Source organism: Scyliorhinus torazame, chromosome 18, assembly GCF_047496885.1.
Source record: "Scyliorhinus torazame isolate Kashiwa2021f chromosome 18, sScyTor2.1, whole genome shotgun sequence".
Taxonomy (NCBI): Eukaryota; Metazoa; Chordata; class Chondrichthyes; order Carcharhiniformes; family Scyliorhinidae; genus Scyliorhinus; species Scyliorhinus torazame.
Window position 1 is genome coordinate 96525676 of NC_092724.1, and position 19217 is coordinate 96544892.

The 19217-nt window shown below is 50.1% G+C and overlaps 1 protein-coding gene across 5 annotated transcripts in view; it reads left to right on the forward strand.

Moving 5' to 3' along the window:
* Positions 1 to 19217, forward strand: part of LOC140395380 (uncharacterized) — a 242299-nt gene that overhangs the window by 73994 nt on the left and 149088 nt on the right. For all 5 annotated transcript variants that reach the window (XR_011936169.1, XM_072483075.1, XM_072483074.1 and 2 more), the window contains exon 6: positions 1457 to 1599. Coding sequence is in view for 4 of the 5 variants with exons in the window: in XM_072483075.1 (XP_072339176.1) it covers positions 1457 to 1599 (143 nt within the window). In the remaining variant the exon portion in view is untranslated. The remainder of the gene's footprint in view (positions 1 to 1456; positions 1600 to 19217) is intronic.

Below are 19217 nucleotides of genomic sequence, written 5' to 3' on the forward strand. Positions count from 1 at the left end.
TCCTCGGGTACGCCGCTTTTGAGGGGATGGAGCACCGGAAAATCGCTGCCGTCCCCCCATTCCAGCGTAAAAGCGCATTCTCCGACCGAACGCAATTTCGGCGTCGGAGATTGGAGAATTCAGCCCTGGGCCTCTTTAACGTCATGAACAGAAATATTTCAAATGCAAGTTGTGAGGAGAGACAACAAATATAATAATTCAAACATTAAAAGAATTTATTTTAAACAGAAGGGAACTGATTCATCTAAATCATGTTATTTGTGCCCTCCAGAAATTCTCTTCCTTTCAATACCCACTGATTACAGGAGGTGTAACAGTGCTGCTGACCCATATTCATCACAGTTTAATTTTCAATAACAGTACAATAATACAATAATGTCACAGGGGCCCATTTATACTAGATGCTTTCCAATGGATCCTTGTAATGAGATAAAATAAAAGTCCTGCTCTGCATTTAGCTGCTTGGTGGAGATTTTGTGTCTAAACCTCCAGTCCACGGAATTAATGTTTACTTCCCTCCTCATCTGAAGGTGCATGGGAAATCCTGAGGCTCCTTATCCAAGTGACCATTATTTATGTGTGAGCCCAAGGAGCAAGTGTCAGCAAGCTGCATCCATCACAGCTTAGCACTTTCTTGCCGTCACAGAACGTACACATCATAGCAATGGACATTACATGCAATAAGGATTGAAAATTCAAACTCATAGTTTAAAAACAAAAAATCCTTCTTTTTTACTCTGAGATGTCAATGTTATCTGTAATGCATTATCTGTAATGCCCCAAGGTGTCAGCCATGGCTCAGTGCTGTACTCTCTCCCCCCGCGTCAAAGAAGGTTGTAGGTTCGAGCTCCACTGCAGAGAACCGAGTGCATAACCCTGGCTGACACTCGAGTACAGCACGAGGGAGTGTGGTACTTTAAGACGTCCCACCTTTTGGAAGAGTCACTAAACCAAAGTCAAAGCTCCATAGATCTTCTCAGGTTGATGTAAAAGATCCTGTGGCATCTTTTCCAAACAACAGAAGAGGAAGTCTCCCCAGCTTCCTGACTGATGTTTGTTAAAACAAGTTATGTAGTCAAATTGACATTGCTGTATGTGTGGCCTTGCTGTGTCCAAATTGGCTGCAGTGTTTCTTATATTACAACACCAATACACTGGCTGTAAAGCTCTGTGGGATATTTTGAAGTCCTCAAAAGCGCGATATTAATGCAAGTCTTTTATGTAACTGAGAAACTAAGATCATCTGCCTCACTGACGACTGGAGTTCAAAATGTGCAATCTTCCTGGTGTGTCTGGCTCAGCACCCCACTAGACAACTAATGTACTTGTTACTAATGTCATCATAATAAGCATTTTGTTGGCTGCAGAAGTACCAGTTGCATTTAAATCCATGGCTGAGTGCAGCATGGGACCAAATCTAAAATGTTACTTGTTAACCTTTCTCTGTCATGTTTAGGGAAAGGTCTGCTCAGACTCCGGAAATTGCAACGATTGAGGCTGGACAGTAACCAGCTGATCTGTGTGGAATCACGAGAGTTTGTAGGACTATCCCATCTGACATCTCTGGATATCAGTCATAACCAGTTATCTGACATTAATGTAAGTAGAACTGCAAAGGTTACTGGGGTCTGGAAAAATAGTGCAATTCCTCTGTTGTGCATTGTTGTTTATCATAAGAAGTTCAGCACATTAACTGGTCTTTAGAAAACTAACTGGAGTTCATAAGAGTTACAAGCTGAATAATTGTTTTCAAATACATTTTAAACAAATGCTCAGAATTTAAGAAAATTATTCTTGATGTGTAGAAAACAAAGTCACAATTAGTGTGTACAATTTACAATGCCTTGCCTTACTCCAATTCATTGGATGATTTTTAGGCCCCACTGTAGCTGGGGTTCGAGGAGGATTTTCAGGCTAAAAATGACATTGCCGGCCTGCGTGCCAGTTCCCAGGCCCAATCCTCACCCTGAGGAGGACTGGGATTGGGGATGCAGCAGAACTACCCTCCACATGTGATGAGTTTGTTAATGGCTCCGTAAAGCCAATTAAAGGAGACTGCACACGTACAACCCCCACGTCCCCGTGTCTGATGTGCTCACGTTCCTCGCCAGGTACGGTGAGCTGAAAAGTAACAGCGTGCAACTGAAGGACACCTTTGGCATCTGGACAAGTGAGCATCAGATCAAGGTGACTCTGAGAACAGACGGCGACGGAACCATCCTGCATCCCCCCTCAAGTTTCGCCATTGTAGGAAATCGAGGCTATCTCTACTACGTGGAACAGCCACGAGTATGCCGCACCTGTGGCAAGACGGGGCATGTTGCCGCAAACTGCAATGTCACCTTCTGCAAAAATTGCAGGCAGGAGGGACACATGACAAAGGACTGCAAGGAAGACAAGTGCTGCAACCTGTGTGGGGAGGCCGGCCATCTTTACAGGGCCTGCCCAAAACGCGGGGCAACGTACGCACAAATCATCAGCGGCGGAGTCAAAAAGACGACCACAGAGGAGGTTCATGCACCCTCCATCGACAAAGACACCACAGTACAGAATGCTGAAAATCAACAGAAGGGCCCTCAACAAAACGTGGAGGCCCCAGCTCAACCTGACAACTCAACCCCAACCTCATCTGACGAGGAAGCCTCAATGGAAGAGGATGGAACGAAGAATCAAGGGCCCTGGGAAATGGTGAACAGGGACAAACGAAAGAAGAAACAAAAAAATGAACTGAAGAAACCCCCGATGGGGAATGGCAAAAAGCGGCACCTTTCAGCCAGCGGACTTAGCGCCGACACCTCCTCCGATGAGGGAAAACCAGACAAGAATCGGCCTCAAATAAAGAGGCAAAGTACCAATGTAGAACGGGATGCACAGACCCCCCAGACCACAGACAGGGAAGGAAATAAAGCACGCCGAGATCATCAACCTCTGGTGGATGGGAACAGCAATATGACCAACGGACACCAAACGCCGGACATTAAAAATAAGGTCACAGACCAACTCCAGAAATTAACAAGCAGCAACAACCTAGGCGAAAACCGGCCTGCAACTCCAACACCCACTGAATGCCACGACGGATGCCAGGGCTACACTACCCCCCCAATGCATCCCTGTCTAGTTCACGGGCTCAGTGAGGACCAGGACAGCTTTCTCAGCCCTGCAACTGGCATGCTGGGGAACATTCAACAGCTGGAACATCCAAATGCATAGACTCTGGACACTGAGACTGGTAAATCTACCTTTTTAAAATGGGGTTTAAAATTGCATCTATTAATGTGCGAAGCATTAAAGATACTTTGCGGTGTGTAGCCACACTAGGCTACTTAGCAAACGTGAAAGCTGACCTACTGTTCCTGCAAGAGTGTGGAATTCCTCACCTCAGCAACTACAGGCACTGGTCAAGCTGGTGGTCCCACGGGCCATCCATCTGGTCAGGAGGAAACGACTGTCGTTCCTCCGGCCTGGGTATTCTGCTGCGGGGAGGCAACTTCATCATCTCCGACGTTAAGGAGGTAGTGGGTGGACGCCTCCTTATAGCAGACGTTAAATGCAAAAACGTCCCTCTCAGGCTCATTACGTGTATGCCCCGGCTGTGAGGAGTGAGCGGCTGCCAGTCCTTCAGCAACTCCCGCTGCTGTTGGCCACCTCCAAGCCTGTCATTCTGGGCGGTGACTTCAACTGCATCATCGATGAGGCGGGACGATCCAGCAGAGCCAACAGCAAACTAGATGCTGCGTCCAGGCTCCTGATGGAAACGGTAAAAGACGCCAAGCTGCTCGACGTCTTCAGCAACCCTGCAGACGGAGCGCAGCGTAGATACACATGGTCACGACCAGACGGGTCCGTCCGCTCCAGGATAGACTTCTTCTTTGTGTCACGTGCTTTCACAGTCAGGTCCACCGTTGTTAAGCCGGTGTTCTTCTCTGACCACTGCCTCCTACTGGCCGACTGCCACCTGCAAGAAGACCAGGGGGCGGGCAGGAGGACATGGAAGCTGAATGTAAAACTGTTGACTCCAAAGAACCTCGAGGAACTTAAAAGGGATTACAAAGGTTGGAGAACCATGAAACCCCTCTTTGAGTCTCCACATCTCTGGTGGGAAGCATTCAAGGGGAACGTCAAAAAAATTTTCATCCTCAAAGGCATTCAAAAGCTGAGAGAGAGAGACGAGGGGCCATGTCCAGGCTCCAGAAATGTATGCAAAATTTGCCCCAGCTGCGGTCGATGGGGGTTGATGTCAAGGAGGATCGCCAAGAGGTGAAGAGCCAGCAAACCTCGCTCTACACCTCGGAGGCCTCCAAGGTTATCTTCCGTTCCAGAGTCCGCTCCGTGGAGCAGGATGAAAAGTGCTCACGCTATTTCTTCCAAAAGCTGCACAGAGAGACCTCTGTGATCAGCAGCCTGAAGGAAGAAGATGGCTCTGTAAAGTCATCGCAGTCTGACATCCTGAGGCTCAGCCAATCCTTTTATGCCGGACTGTATGATCTGAAGCCAACAGATAACACTGTTTCTCAGATCTTCCTGTCGTCTATCACGGAGGTCTTGGGCGACAGCGAGCGGGAAAACCTGGACAAACCGCTAACTCTGGAAGAGCTGACAAAGGCCGTCAGGTCCTTTGAGACGAGTAAAACTCCTGGAAGCGACGGCTTACCGGTTGAGTTGTATTCGGCTCTGTGGGACTGGATGGGCCCAGACCTGCTGGAAGTGTACGAATCCATGAGGAAAGGCATCATTACCCTCATCTACAAGCAGAAGGGGGAAAGGGAAGAAATTCGATATTGGCGACCCATTTCACTGTTGAATGTGGATTATAAAATTCTAGCCAAGCTCATCGCCAATCGGGTCAGGTCTGCTGTGGAGTTGGTGATCCACCCTGACCAGACCTCTGCTGTACCTGACAGGAAGATCCCTGATAGCCTCGCGCTACTCAGGGATACGATCGCCTACGTGCAGGACAGGAAGGTGGATACCTGCCTCATCAGCATTGACCAGGAGAAGGCTTTTGACAGAATATCGCACACCTACATGATGGATGTGCTCTCCAAAATGCGGTTTGGGGAGGGAATTCGCAATTGGATCAAACTGCTCTACACAAACATCTACAGTGCAGTCTCAATCAATGGGTGGGAATCAGAAAAGTTCCAGATCAAATCTGGAGTCAGGCAGGGCTGTCCTCTCTCCTCGGCCCTGTTTGTGTGCTGCATAGAACCTTTTGCCGAGTCCATCAGGAAGGATCCGGGTATAAGAGGAGTGATGATCCCAGGCAGCGGAGGCGTGCAAGTTAAAGCCTCGCTGTATATGGATGCCGTCGCCGTCTTCTGCTCGGATCCCACGTCTGTACGCAGGCTCTTGAATGCCTGGGACCAGTCTTTGGGAACTGGGCCGACCGGTCCTTTGTCCCCTTCACTGTCAGGTCAGGTTACCTGAAGATGCTGGGGATATGGTTCGGAGCAGCAGTGGCGTGCACCAAAAACTGGGAGGAGCGCATCGCCAAGGTAAGACAGAAACTGGGCTGGTGGGAGCAACGCTCCCTCTCCATTGCGGGCAAAACCCTGGTCATCAGGTGTGAGGTACTCTCGGTGTTACTGTACGTAGCGCAGGTCTGGCCCATTACCCGACCCTACGCCGCAGCAGTCACCCAGGCCATCTTCAAATTCATCTGGAGATCCAAGATGGACCGTGTCCGAAGGGACACCATGTACAAACCTCTGGATAAGGGAGGGAAAAACGTACCCAACGTCTCCCTCATCCTGATGGCCACCTTTGTGTGCAGCTGCATCAAGCTGTGTGTGGACCCCCGGTATGCAAACACCAAGTGTCACTAAATACTGAGGTTCTACTTGTCCCCAGTGTTACGAAGGATGGGCCTGGCCTCATTGTCGCGGAACGCTCCAAGTAGTTGTACCGTGCTGTACCACCTGTCCCTCGTGGAAAAGTTTTTGAAGAAAATCACCTTTGACCACAAGGCAATGAAGCAGTGGTCAGCACGTAATGTCCTCGAGGCCCTCAGGGAAAAGCAGACTGTGGAGGACGTTGGATGGTTCCCTGAGCAGACTGTCAGAGTCATCTGGCAAAACGTCTCATCACCAGAACTTACAAACAAGCACCAAGACCTAGCTTAGCTGGTGGTGAGAAGGGCCCTCCCCGTCAGAGTCTTCATGTACACCCGAAGGCTCAGCGCTGTTGCACGCTGCCCTCGGAGTGGCTGTGGGGGAAATGAGAAGGTCACCCACCTCCTTGTGGAGTGTGCCTTTGCAAAGAAGGTCTGGAGAGAGATGCAGTGGTATTTGTCAAGGTTTATGCCGAGCAGCTCTGTGACACAGGACTCTGTGCTCTACGGATTGTTTCCAGGGACACACACCGAGACAAACATCAACTGCTGCTGGAAGGTCATCAACTCAGTGAAAGACGCTCTTTGGTCTGCCCGAAACTTGCTGATCTTCCAGTGCAAAGAGCTGTCCTCGACCGAGTGTTGCAGACTGGCACATTCCAAGGTCCAGGACTACGTGCTGAGGGACGCACTCAAGCTTGGGGCAGCTGCCGCCAAGGCACAATGGGGAAAGACCACTGTGTAAGGTCTGACCAGCAAATGTACACCGAGGGGCGGGTAACAGTATAAACCCCCCTCGGTCTAGGTCATTAACACTCCAGTGTATAAAAGAAACATGACAATGTAAATGTTTAAGAAGGAATTGTAACATAAAGAGCGATATGTGTGTAAAAGTTATCAAAATTGAATGGAAGAAAGTCAAGGGGATGTGTAAATCTGATGGAAATGTACAGTCAAGACAATTCAAAATGTTCTGTAATGTTTATGATCGATTTTATGAATAAAGTATATTTTTTGAAAAAAAAAGAGACTGACTGCGACTTTCCAGTTGGCTGCTACGTTTGTGCTGGCGGCGGGGATCCAACTCAGCTACCTGGGGGCAGTTGTAGAGAGGGTGCCTCCATTGTGAAGCATCATCTCCCTTACCTGCCATTGTATCCTGCTGCTGATTTCAAGCTGGAAATCCTTGGATTGGACTCCAGCCATCCATAATTGGACAATGAGCCCACACTCTGATCATTAATTGGCCACCCTGGGAAAAATCATAATGATTGACTGTTTCCCAAGCCATTTGGTTTCTGACCCATCTCTCAGTCTAATATTTGGGTTGTAGCCATCTCAGATGGCCACCTGCAAAGGACCATGGGAATTATGGCCAACCCAGGACTCAGACAGACTCAGAGCTTGTGTGTGTATTTGCAACCCAGATAGCTAGACGCGATCGAAACCCCCGCTCGTTTGCATTCTAATGGCCCATTTCCCCAGAACTGTACTCATGTAACCGATACAGCCTAATCAGCGCCACTCCCTTTACTCAGGGAGCCCAAACAGCCAAGGTCAATGACTGCTAAGGACATGCCCAGCCATCAAGGCACCCGCCCTTTATTGGCCAAAATAGAAGGAAGGCAGTGATCAAAGCCTGTCGAATTATTGTGTCCAAGTTAAGGACTGCCCCAAAGAGCGCAAAATCCCAGAGGGATAAGAAGAGACACAGCCATGTGCTTGGTCTCTCTTGGATCTGGCTTATGCCAACCCAAGTGCAGCATAACGACCAGACAGACAAGTGCAAGACCAACGATCGCTACCAGACGGATGAGCCCAGCAGAAACAGAGCCACTTCTTCCACCCAGCCATGCAAGATCCGGACAAAGGCCTTGTCCATCTGCATAGAGCCGGTTGCCTGAAGTTAAGTATAGGTTATTGTAGTTGTAGTTTAACTTGTAGTGTTGACTTCCGGTTGCGGCGATGATCAGCTAAGCCGCACGTTTCGGCGGCTCCAGCTCGAACGGACCTTCGGGCTCTTTTAAGAGCCCCAACGGGGAATTTTTTCGGGACGAAACCCGGTGTGGGGTGAGACAACAGGGAGTCCCCCCCCCCCCAACGAAAAAGAAAAATATCGGCAGCGGCGGCGGCCAGATCGCGAAGAATCCTCGAGGACAGGGGCAGAAGGAAAAAAGGAGCAAGATGGTGGTGGAGGGAGCCCAGGCGACATGGGGGCCGGACCAAGACGAATTTTTAAGATGGTGTGTGGAGCTGCTTAAAAAGGAGGTGCTGGCCCCGATGCTACAAGCAATTGAGGGGCTTAAGGAGACGCAAAAGACCCAGGAGATGGAGCTCCGTGTGGTGGAGCAGAAGGTGACGGACAACGAGGACGAGATCCTGGGCCTGGCGGTCAAAATGCAGACGCACGAGGCGCTCCACAAAAAGTGCATTGAAAGGATTGAAGTCCTAGAAAACAGATCACGGAGAAAGAACCTTCGGATCCTGGGTCTCCCCGAGGGAGCGGAAGGAGCGGACGGCGGGGCTTACGTGAGCACGATGCTACGCTCGCTAATGGGAGCTGAGGCCCCCTCGGGCCCCTTGGAAGTGGAAGGGGCCCATCGGGTCCCTGCGAGGAGACCAAAGGCGGGAGAACCACCTAGGGCGACGATCGTGCGATTTCATCGCTTCAATGATAGAGAGGTGGTTCTGAGATGGGCCAAAAAGGTACGGAGTATCAGATGGGAGAATGCGGTGGTACGGGTGAACCAGGATTGGAGTGCGGGGGTGGCGAGAAGGAGGGCGAGTTTTAATCGAGCCAAGGAGGTGCTACACAAGAAGAAGGTGAAGTTCGGGATGTTGCAGCCGGCGTGACTGTGGGTCACGCACCAGGAGAGGCATCACTACTTCGAAACGGCGGAAGAAGCATGGACCTTCATTAAAAACGAGAAACTGGATCAGAACTGAGGGACTGATGTTGGAGGGGAAACGACAATGCTGATGTATATAGAGATGTAAATTGGGGAGGGGGGGGACATTGAGAAATGTGGGCGCCGGTGGGGGGGGAGAAGAGACATAGGCGGGGGATGGGGAATGGGAGTGGGGCGGCAGAGGGAGCTGCGCCACGAGGGGCAGGACGGCTCTAGAGAACACGGGGCTTATTTTTCTTGTTCCCGCGCCAGAAAGATGATGGCGGGAAGATAGGCGCAAGGTAGATGGGAGTTCCCCACACGGGGGGGGGTCAAGGAGAGAGCGGGAGAAGCCGGGGTCAGTTGAAGTCAGCTGACTTTCGGAAGCAATATGGGGGGAGTAATCATGCTAGATGGGGTTCTAGCGGGGGAGGGGGGAGGGAGGGGGGGATAACTGGGTTGCTGCTGCAGAGATCGAAAAGGAACTGGTAAAAGAAAAGGTGGTCGGGGCGGGAATGCGCCGCCTGGGGAACGGGTGGGTGCGCGGAACCGGGATGTGGGACTGGCCCAGAGAGGGTGATGGCTAGTCGACAGGGGAGGGGGGCAGGCAGCCCCCCAGTTCGGCTGATCACGTGGAACGTGAGAGGCCTAAATGGGCCGATTAAGAGGGCCCGCGTGTTCGCGCACTTGAAAGGACTGAGGGCAGACGTGGCCATGCTTCAGGAGACGCACCTGAAGGTGGCGGACCAAGTTAGGTTAAGGAAAGGATGGGTGGGACAGGTGTTCCACTCAGGGCTGGATGTAAAGAACAGAGGGGTGGCCATACTGGTGGGGAAATGGGTGTCATTCGAGGCTAGGAACATTGTAGCAGACAGCGGTGGCAGATATGTGATGGTGAATGGCAGACTGCAGGGAATGGAGGTCGTGTTGGTTAACGTATATGCCCCGAATTGGGATGATGCGGGATTTATGAAGCGGATGCTGGGACGTATCACGGACCTGGAGGTAGGAAACCTGATATTGTGGGGGGACTTCAACACCGTGCTGGACCCAGGGTTAGATAGATCTAGATCTAGGACCGGAAAAAGGCCAGCAGCGGCCAAGGTGCTTAGGGGGTTTATGGACCAAATGGGGGGAGTGGATCCGTGGCGATTTGTTAGGCCGATGGCCAAAGAGTTCTCCTTCTTCTCCCATGTCCACAAGGTGTACTCCCGGATAGATTTCTTTGTTTTGGGAAGGTCACTGATTTCGAGGGTGGAAGGAACTGAGTACTCAGCTATAGCTGTTTCAGATCATGCCCCACACTGGGTGGACCTGGAATTAGGAGAGGAGAGGGAGCAGCGTCCACTCTGGCGACCGGATGTGGGATTATTGGCGGATGAGGGAGTCTGCAGAAGGGTGCGGGGATGTATCGAAAGGTACCTGCAGGCCAATGACGACGGGGAGGTCCGAGTGGGAGTAGCATGGGAAGCACTAAAGGCGGTGGTCAGAGGAGAGCTGATCTCCATCAGGGCCCACAAGGGGAAAACAGAGGCCAAGGAAAGGGAAAGACTACTGGGGGAGATTTTGAGGGTAGATAAAAAATATGCGGAGGCCCCGGATGAAGGACTATACAGGGAGAGGTGACGACTCCAGACGGAGTTCGACCTGTTGACCACAGGGAGGGCAGAGGCACAGTGGAGGAAGGCACAGGGGATGAGATATGAATATGGGGAAAAGGTGAGTCGCCTGTTGGCCCACCAGCTGCGAAAGAGGACAGTGGCGAGGGAGATAGGGGGAATTAGGGATGAAATGGGAGCCATGGTGCGGAGAGCAGGGAAGATAAACGAGGTGTTTAAGACCTTTTACGAGAGACTATATAGGTCCCAACCCCTGGAGCGAAAAGAGGGGATGCGGCAGTTTTTGGACCAATTAAGGTTCCCGAGGGTGGAGGAGCAGGAGGTAGAAGGCCTGGGGGCGCCGATTGGGGTGGACGAGGTTACCAAGGGGCTGGGGAACATGCAGGCAGGGAAGGCCCCGGGACCAGATGGGTTCCCGGTGGAATTCTATAGAAAATATGTGGACTTGTTGGCCCTGCTGCTGGTAAGGACCTTTAACGAGGCCAGAGAAGGGGGGACCCGACCCCCGACAATGTCGGAGGCGACGATATCGCTAATCGTGAAGCGAGATAAAGATCCGCTGCAGCGCGGGTCCTATAGGCCTATCTCACTGCTAAATGTGGACGCCAAGTTGCTGGCAAAGGTGCTGGCAACGAGGATAGAGGATTGTGTCCCGGGGGTGGTGCACGAAGACCAGACAGGGTTCGTAAAGGGGAGACAACTAAATGTCAACGTGTGACGAATATTAGGGGTGATAATGATGCCCCCAGCAGAGGGGGAGGCAGAGATAGTGGCGGCAATGGATGCAGAGAAGGCATTTGATAGGGTGGAGTGGGAGTATCTATGGGAGGTGCTGAGGAGGTTCGGGTTCGGGGAGGGGTTTGTCAGTTGGGTTAAACTCCTTTATGGGGCCCCAACGGCAAGTGTGGTCACAAATCGGCAAAGGTCGGAGTATTTTCGACTACACAGGGGAACAAGACAGGGATGCCCGTTGTCCCCATTACTGTTCGCGCTGGCAATTGAACCACTGGCCATAGCGCTGAGAGACTCCAGAAAATGGAGAGGGGTGATTAGAGGGGGAGAGGAACACTGAGTGTCACTCTACGCGGATGACCTACTACTGTATGTGACGGACCCAGTGGGGGGATGACAGAGGTCATGCAGATATTGAGGGAGTTTGGAGATTTCTCGGGATATAGGCTTAACATGGGAAAGAGTGAGCTTTTTGTGATACACCCTGGGGACCAGAGTAGAGGGATAGATGGCCTACCGCTAAGGAGAGTGGAAAGAAACTTCCGATACCTGGGGATTCAGATAGCCAGGAGTTGGGGAACCTTACACAGACTCAATCTGACTCGACTGGTGGAACAAATGGAAGAGGATTTCAAAAGGTGGGACATGCAGCCGCTGTCGCTGGCGGGCAGAGTTCAGGCGATTAAGATGATGGTCCTCCCGAGGTTCCTATTCGTGTTCCAATGTCTCCCTATACTGATCACTAAGGCCTTTTTCAAAAAAATAGATAGAAACATCACGAGCTTCGTGTGGGCAGGGAAGGCCCCGAGGGTAAGGAGGGGGTTCCTACAACGTAGCAGAGTCAGAGGGGGACTGGCGTTGCCGAATTTGGGCGATTACTATTGGGCCGCCAACGTGGCGATGATTCGTAAATGGATGATGGAGGGAGAGGGAGCGGCGTGGAAAAGGCTGGAGATGGCGTCCTGCAAAGGAACGAGTTTAAAAGTGCTGGTGACGGCGCCACTACCGCTCTCTCCAAAAAATTTTACCATGAAACCAGTGGTGGCGACAACATTAAGTATCTGGGGGCAATGGAGGCGACAGAGGGGTGTGCTGGGAGCCTCGATGTGGTCCCCGATCAGGAACAACCATAGGTTTGCCCCAGGGAGGCTGGACGGAGGATTCCAGAGCTGGCACCGGGTAGGAATCAGGAGAGTGGGAGATTTATTTATAGATGGGACGTTTGCGAGCTTGGGAGCGCTTGAGGAAAAGTATGAGCTGCCCCGGGGAAATTTCTTTAGATATATGCCGGTGAGAGCGTTCACGAGACAACTGGTGAGGGAATTTCCGCTGCTCCCGACACACGGGATCCAGGACAGGGTGCTTTCGGGGGTGTGGGTCGGGGAGGGCAAAGTGTCAGAGATATACCGGGAGATGAGAGAAGAGGAGGAGGAGCTGGTGGGCGAACTGAAGGGAAAATGGGAAGAAGAGCTCGGGGAGGAGATTGAGGAGGGTTTGTGGGCTGATGCCCTAAGCAGGGTAAATTCCTCTTCCTCGTGTGCCAGGCTTAGCCTGATCCAATTTAAGGTGCTGCATAGAGCACACATAATGGGAGCAAGGTTGAGCAGGTTCTTCGGAGTGGAGGACAAGTGTGGGAGGTGCGGGGGAAGCCCGGCGAACCACACACATATGTTTTGGTTGTGTCCGGCACTGGAGGGGTATTGGAGGGGAGTGATGGGAGTGATCTCGAAGGTGGTGAAGGTCCGGGTCAAGCCAGGCTGGGGGTTAGCTATATTTGGAGTAGCGGATGAGCCGGGAGTGCAGGAGGCGAAAGAGGCCGATGTTGTGGCCTTTGCGTCCCTAGTAGCCCGGCGTAGGATTTTACTCATGTGGAAGGAAGCGAAACCCCCTGGACTGGAGGCCTGGATAAACGATATGGCGGGGTTCATAAAACTAGAGCGGATGAAGTTTGCGCTGAGAGGATCGGCTCAAGGGTTCACCAGACGGTGGCAACCGTTCCTCGACTACCTAGCGGAACGTTAGGGGATAGATAGATGGCCAGCAGCAGCAACCCAGGGGGGGGGGGGTAAATTGTTTGTGGTTTTGGAGGGGGAGAGGGGGTGGGGGTGAGCATTACTTCGTGTTATTTGGTTAGTTTACTATGTTAGTTAAACAATGTTATATAGCAGTTATCATGTTACCATTTTTGTTGATTTGTAAGGGAAAAAATTGTGTTTGAAAACTTTAATAAAATATATATTTTTTAAAAACTTGTCGTGTTTTGTGTTGCATGTCGAAGTAATCCTTGTGTGTAAATAAACCATCTTTAAACTTGAACTGACTAACTGGTTGTGTGGTCCTTTGATCGATATCCGGTAAAGCCTTGTGGTGGTATCATTTGATACCTGGCGACTCTAAAGAGCATCATTATTAATTAGCAACATTATTGGTGACTCTGGTGGCAATTGGCAACAGGGCCCCGAAGCCTGCAGGGACAAATCCTGCCCATTTTCCCTTCCCAAGGATCCCACCAGTCTCCCCTTCTATAATCTACAGGTTTTATAACCATTGGCTCGGATTTACATAACCATCGCTTCTTCTCAACCTAATCAATGTTTAATTAAGAAGATTGTAACAAGTTGACACATTTCCAATCCTATCCAAGTTTGGAAAGAATAAAGATTTTGCTGAAACTAAAAATATGGAAGGATTGGTGGAATCTTTTTGAAATTATTATGATCCTGTTTTGGAATAAGTATACTTAATTGTGGGAAATGAGAGGAGTAGAGAGAATAATAAAGAAAAAGATATAATAGAAACTATTGTGTTGTTGAGTTGGGGTAGTTTCAAAAACTCCCCAAGCCTGTTAGCTGCAAAATGGGGGGTGGGGGGAGGACCCTGGAGGTTTCTGCACCCGAGGGAGCGGGAGTACTCATTTTTCTCAGCAGTCCATAAGGTATATTCGCGGATCGACTTTTTCGTGGTGGGGAAGGCTTTGTTGGCTGGGGTTAATGGGTCGGAATACTCGGCAATTGCAGTGTCAGATCATGCTCCGCATTGGGTGGATATGGTGCTGGAGAAGGGGGTAGCGCAGAGGCCGGGGTGGAAATTAGATGTGGGACTTTTGGGGGACCAAGTGTTTTGTGACAAAATTGAAAAGGTTATTAAGGAATATGTAGGTTTCAACTGTACGGGTGAGGTGTCGAAGGTGGTCGTCTGGGAGGCACTAAAGGCGGTGGTGAGTGTGGAGGTGATCTTGTTTAACGCCAGGGTGGACAAAGAGGAGAGGTTGGAGCGGCAGAGGGTAATAAATGAGATGCTGGAGGTAGTTAGGAGTTATGCAAAAGATGGGAACCCAGCAAAGCTGGAAAAGAGGAAGGAACTACAGGCGAGCTTTGACCGACTATCTACCAGGAAGGCGGTGCGCCAACTGAGACGAGCAAGAGGTGCAGTTTACGAACATGGAGATAAGGTGTCTGTTAGCAGGTCAGCTCTGGAGGGAAGCAGCGGCAAGGGAAATTATCAGGTGAGGGATTGGGCAAGGAAGTTGGTGGTGGCGCCGGATCAGATTAACAAGGGTTTTGAGGAATTTTATGAGAGGTTGTACAGGGCAGAGCCACCCGGGGGAGATCGTGAGATGCAGGAATTTCTAGATGGGTTGGAGTACCCGAGGCTAGGGGAGGGGGACAGGGCTACATTGGAAGGAGCGATAGTGGAGCAGGAGATAAAGGATGCGATTGGGAGGATGCAGTCGGGGAAGGTGGCAGGGCCGGATGGGTATCCGGTGGAATATTATAAAAAATTCAAGGACAAGCTGGCACCCCTGATGGTGGGGATGTTTGAAGAGGTGATAGGGAAGGGGGTGTTGCCACAAACCTTGGGGCAGGCATCGATTTCCCTGTTGCTAAAAAAGATAAGGATCCTACGGAGTGTGGGTCGTATAGGCCCATATCACTTCTGAATGTGGACGCAAAAGTATTGGCAAAGGTACTGGCGGGTAGGCTGGAGGAGTGCCTCCCGAAGGTGATAGGTGAAGATCAGACGGGGTTCGTGAGAGGGAGGCAGCTCTTTTCAAACATTAGAAGGGTATTGAACGTCGTTATGGCACCGGCAGAGGGGAAGGAAACAGAGGTGGTTGTGGCATGGGACGCTGAGAAGGCGTTCGACCGGGTAGAATGGGGGTACTTGATAGCAGTTCTGGAGCGGTTTGGGATTGGACCAAGATTTGTGAATTGGGTAAAGCTATATAAGGAGCCGAGGGTGAGTGTCCGCACAAACAACATCAGCTCGAGATACTTCTCTCTCCACCGTGGGACTAGGCAGGGATGTCCTATATCCCCCCCGTTGAGCCGTTGGCCATCGCATTAAGAAGTTTGGGGGTATGAAAAGGAATAGTGCTGGGGGGTGGATAGAGCATAGGGTGTCCTTATATGCCGATGACTTGCTGTTATACGTGTCGGAACCGAGTGTGTCGATAGGGGGAATATTGGAGCTGCTGCGAGTGTTTGGGTCTTTCTCGGGGTACAAGCTGAATCTAGACAAGAGTGAATATTTTGTGGTGTGGGGGGGCTGCCATTCCGTAGGGCAGGGACTCACTTTAGGTACCTGGGGGTGCAGGTTGACCGGGAGTAGGGGTGGGGGGGTGGGGGGGGGGGGGGGGGCGCTCCGCAGGTAAAACATTTCTGGTTTGGAGGGGAGAGTGAAAGCTGATCTGGCAAGGTGGGATGGTCTCACTCTGTCACTGACGGGTCGGGTACAGGCGATTAAAATGAAGTGTTCCACGATTTCTGTTTATTTTTCGATGCCTGCCGATTTTCCTGCCAAAGGCTTTTTTCAGACAGATTGAGGGAAGGATTACGTCGTTCATATGGGGAGGGAAGGTGGCCAGAGTTAGAAAGGTGCTACTACAGTGGGGAAGGCAGGCAGGGGGTTTGGGTCTTCCGAACCTGATGTATTACTACTGGGCGGCGAATGTGGAGAAGGTGCGGAGCTGGGTAAGAGGGGTTGATTCCCAGTGGGTCAGAATGGAGGAGAGTTTGTGCAGGGGTCGGGATTGAAAGCACTAGCAACAGCGCCGCTCCCGATAGCCCCGGGGAAGTACTCAGTGAGTCCGGTCATAATAGCTTCATTGAGAATTTGGAGGCAGTTTCGCCAACATTTCGTGTTGGGGCAGGGTCAAGGGAAATGCCAATTTGGGGGAACCACAGATTTGAGCCAGGGAGATGGGATGGAAATTTTCGGAGATGGGAGGAGAAGGGGATTAAGACACTGAAAGATTTGTTTCTTAGGGGTCGGTTTGCAGGATTGAACGAGCTGGAAGCGAAGTATGGGCTGGAGCAGGGGAAATGTTTAGATACATGCAGGTTCGAGACTTTGCCAGAAAGGAGATACAGAACTTCCCGGACGAGCCGGCCTCCACATTGCTGGAGGAGGTGCTGACGACAAGGGACTGGAGAAGTGGGTAGTGTCAGCGGTCTACGGAGCTATTTTGGAGGAGGAGAAGGCACCTCTGGAAGGGATCAAAGCAAAGTGCGAGGAAGAGTTGGGAGAGGATATGGAGGAGGGGTTCTGGTGTGAGGTGCTCTGGAGAGTAAATGCCTCCACCTCGTGCGCGAGGTTGGGGTTGATCAGCTGAAGGTGGTATACAGAGCACACCTCACGAGGGCGAGGATGAGCCGATTCTTTGAAGGATTAGAAGTAGTGAATGTTGCGGGAGGGGCCCCGCTCATCACGTTCATATGTTTCGGTCCTGTCCAAAACTAGAGGATTACTGGAAGGAGGTTTTTAGGGTAATTTCTAAAGTGGTGCACGTGAAACTGGACCCTGGCCCCGGGAGGCCATATTCAGGGTGTCGGACCAGCCAGGGTTGGAAACGGGTGCGGAGGCAGATGTCATAGCCTTCGCCTCGTTGATCGCCCGAAGGCGGATCCTGATGGGTTGGAGAGCAGCCTCTCCACCCTGTGCCCTGGCATGGCAGGGGGATCTGTTGGAATTCTTGACTCTTGAGAAGGTTAAGTTTGAACTGAGGAGAAGGATGGAGGGGTTCTACAATTCATGGGCATTATTCATTATGCATGTTCAGGAACTGGATAACATTGAACATTAGTTGGGGGTGGGTGGGTGGGAGGGTTGGGGAGTTTGGTGGGGGTGGGGGGGGGGGGGGGGCGATGGGTGTTAATTGTGGCCATGGGTGATTCCTGATTCCTTTTTGTCAGTTGTTTATGTGAACGTGTGGGAAAATGTTTTGGGTTTGGTGGGAGGATAGGATCGGGGTTGTTGATATGGGGATTGACATATTTGTTACTGATTATTGTTTATTACTGATTATTGTTTATTGTTGATGGGTGTAAATTTGGGAGAAAATGTGAAAAAGGAGAATAAAGAAATATTTTTTTTAAAAAGCCTGTTAGCTGCAAACAGTCCAACTTCATAATTGTAACATATTACAGAACTGTCATAGTGCAGAAAAGAAGGTAAGCATTTGCTCCATCGTGTCTGCACTGGCTCTTTGAATGAGCGTATCACTTAGTACCATTCTTCTGCTTTCTCTCCATAACCTTGAACATTGCTTCTTTCCAAAATACCTTTTTGTTTGTTTGAAAGCTTTGATTGTACCTGCCTTCACCACACACTCAGGCAGTGCATTCCAGATCCTGACCATTCACTATGTTAAAAACATTTTTTTCTCAAATAGCCATTGCTTCTTTTACCAGTTACCTGAATCCATTGATTGATTGATATTTATTGTCACATGTACCGAAGTACAGCGAAAAACATTTTTCTGCAGCCACGGAATGTACACAGTGCATACATACATAGTAGACAAATTTTTAAAAAATTGACAGAGTACATTGACAAATGGTACATCAACAAATAGTGATTGGAGAGCAGCATAGGGCGTCGTGAATAGTGTTCTTACAGGGAACAGGTCAGTCCGAGGGAGGGTCGTTGAGGAGAAGAAGCTGTTCCTATGTCTGGATGTGCGGGTCTTCAGACTTCTGTATCTTCTGCCTGATGGAAGGGTCTGGAAGAGGTCAAAGCCTGGGTAAGAGGGGTCTCTGACAATGCTGTCTGCATTCACGAGGCAGTGGAAGGTGTAGACAGAATCCCGGGAGGGTGGCAAGCTTGTTTGATGCGTTGGGCTGAGCTCACCATGCACTGCAGTTTCTTGCGATCTTGGGCCAAGCAGTTGCCATACCAAGCTGTGATGCAGCTGGATAGGATGCTCTCTATGGCACATTTGTAGAAGTTTGTGAGAGTTGATGCAGACATGCTGAATATCTTTAGCTTCCATAGGAAGTAGAGACATTGTTGGGCTTTCTTGACTGTTGCATCAACGTGAGTGGACCAGGACAGTTGGTGATGGTGACTCCAGGAACTTAAAGCTATTGACCATCTCCACTTCAAAGCCATTGATGTAGACAGGGGTGTGTGTCATTCTCGATCTTTTCACGAGTGGCAAAGTCGCTACCAATCAGAGTCCACTTGCCAATCAATCAGCGCTCTCTTATGAAGTATATATTGTTGTTCCCTTTACTGTTGGTAATCTTGCAATCTGTGCTGATGAGTGTAAGATGAAAATTTAAGACAGCATGTCTTTTTTTTTAGCAATACTCAAATTCTGTATTTCCAAATGATTAAAGCCTAGGATACCATATGTTTTCTTAACTGCTTCCTCAGCTTGTCCTGATACCTTTATTGACTTATGCACATATACAACCAGGTCCATTCTCTCCTGTGTCCACTTTAGAGTTACACCCTTTATTTTACATTGTATCTCCATGTTCTTCCCACCAAAACGTATCATCTCACATTTCTCTGCATTGAACTTCATCTGCCACCTATCCGTCCATTCAACCAATTTGTCTATGTCCTTTTGAAGTTCTACACTATCCTCCTCACAGTTTAGAATACTTTAAAGTTTTCTATCATCTGCAAATTGTGAACTAGTGCCCTGTACACCAAGATCTAGATAATTAATCCATATCTCAAAAAGCAGGGGTCCCAACACGGACCCCTGAGGAACACCTCTCCAAACCTTCCTCCAGGCAGAAAAACATTCTTTTTTTTAGCAAACATTTTATTAAGGCATTTATGGTTTTATAACAAAAAAAGATACAAATACAAATGTAAACATATTTCAGTGCGTAACACCCCCCAACCAACAAC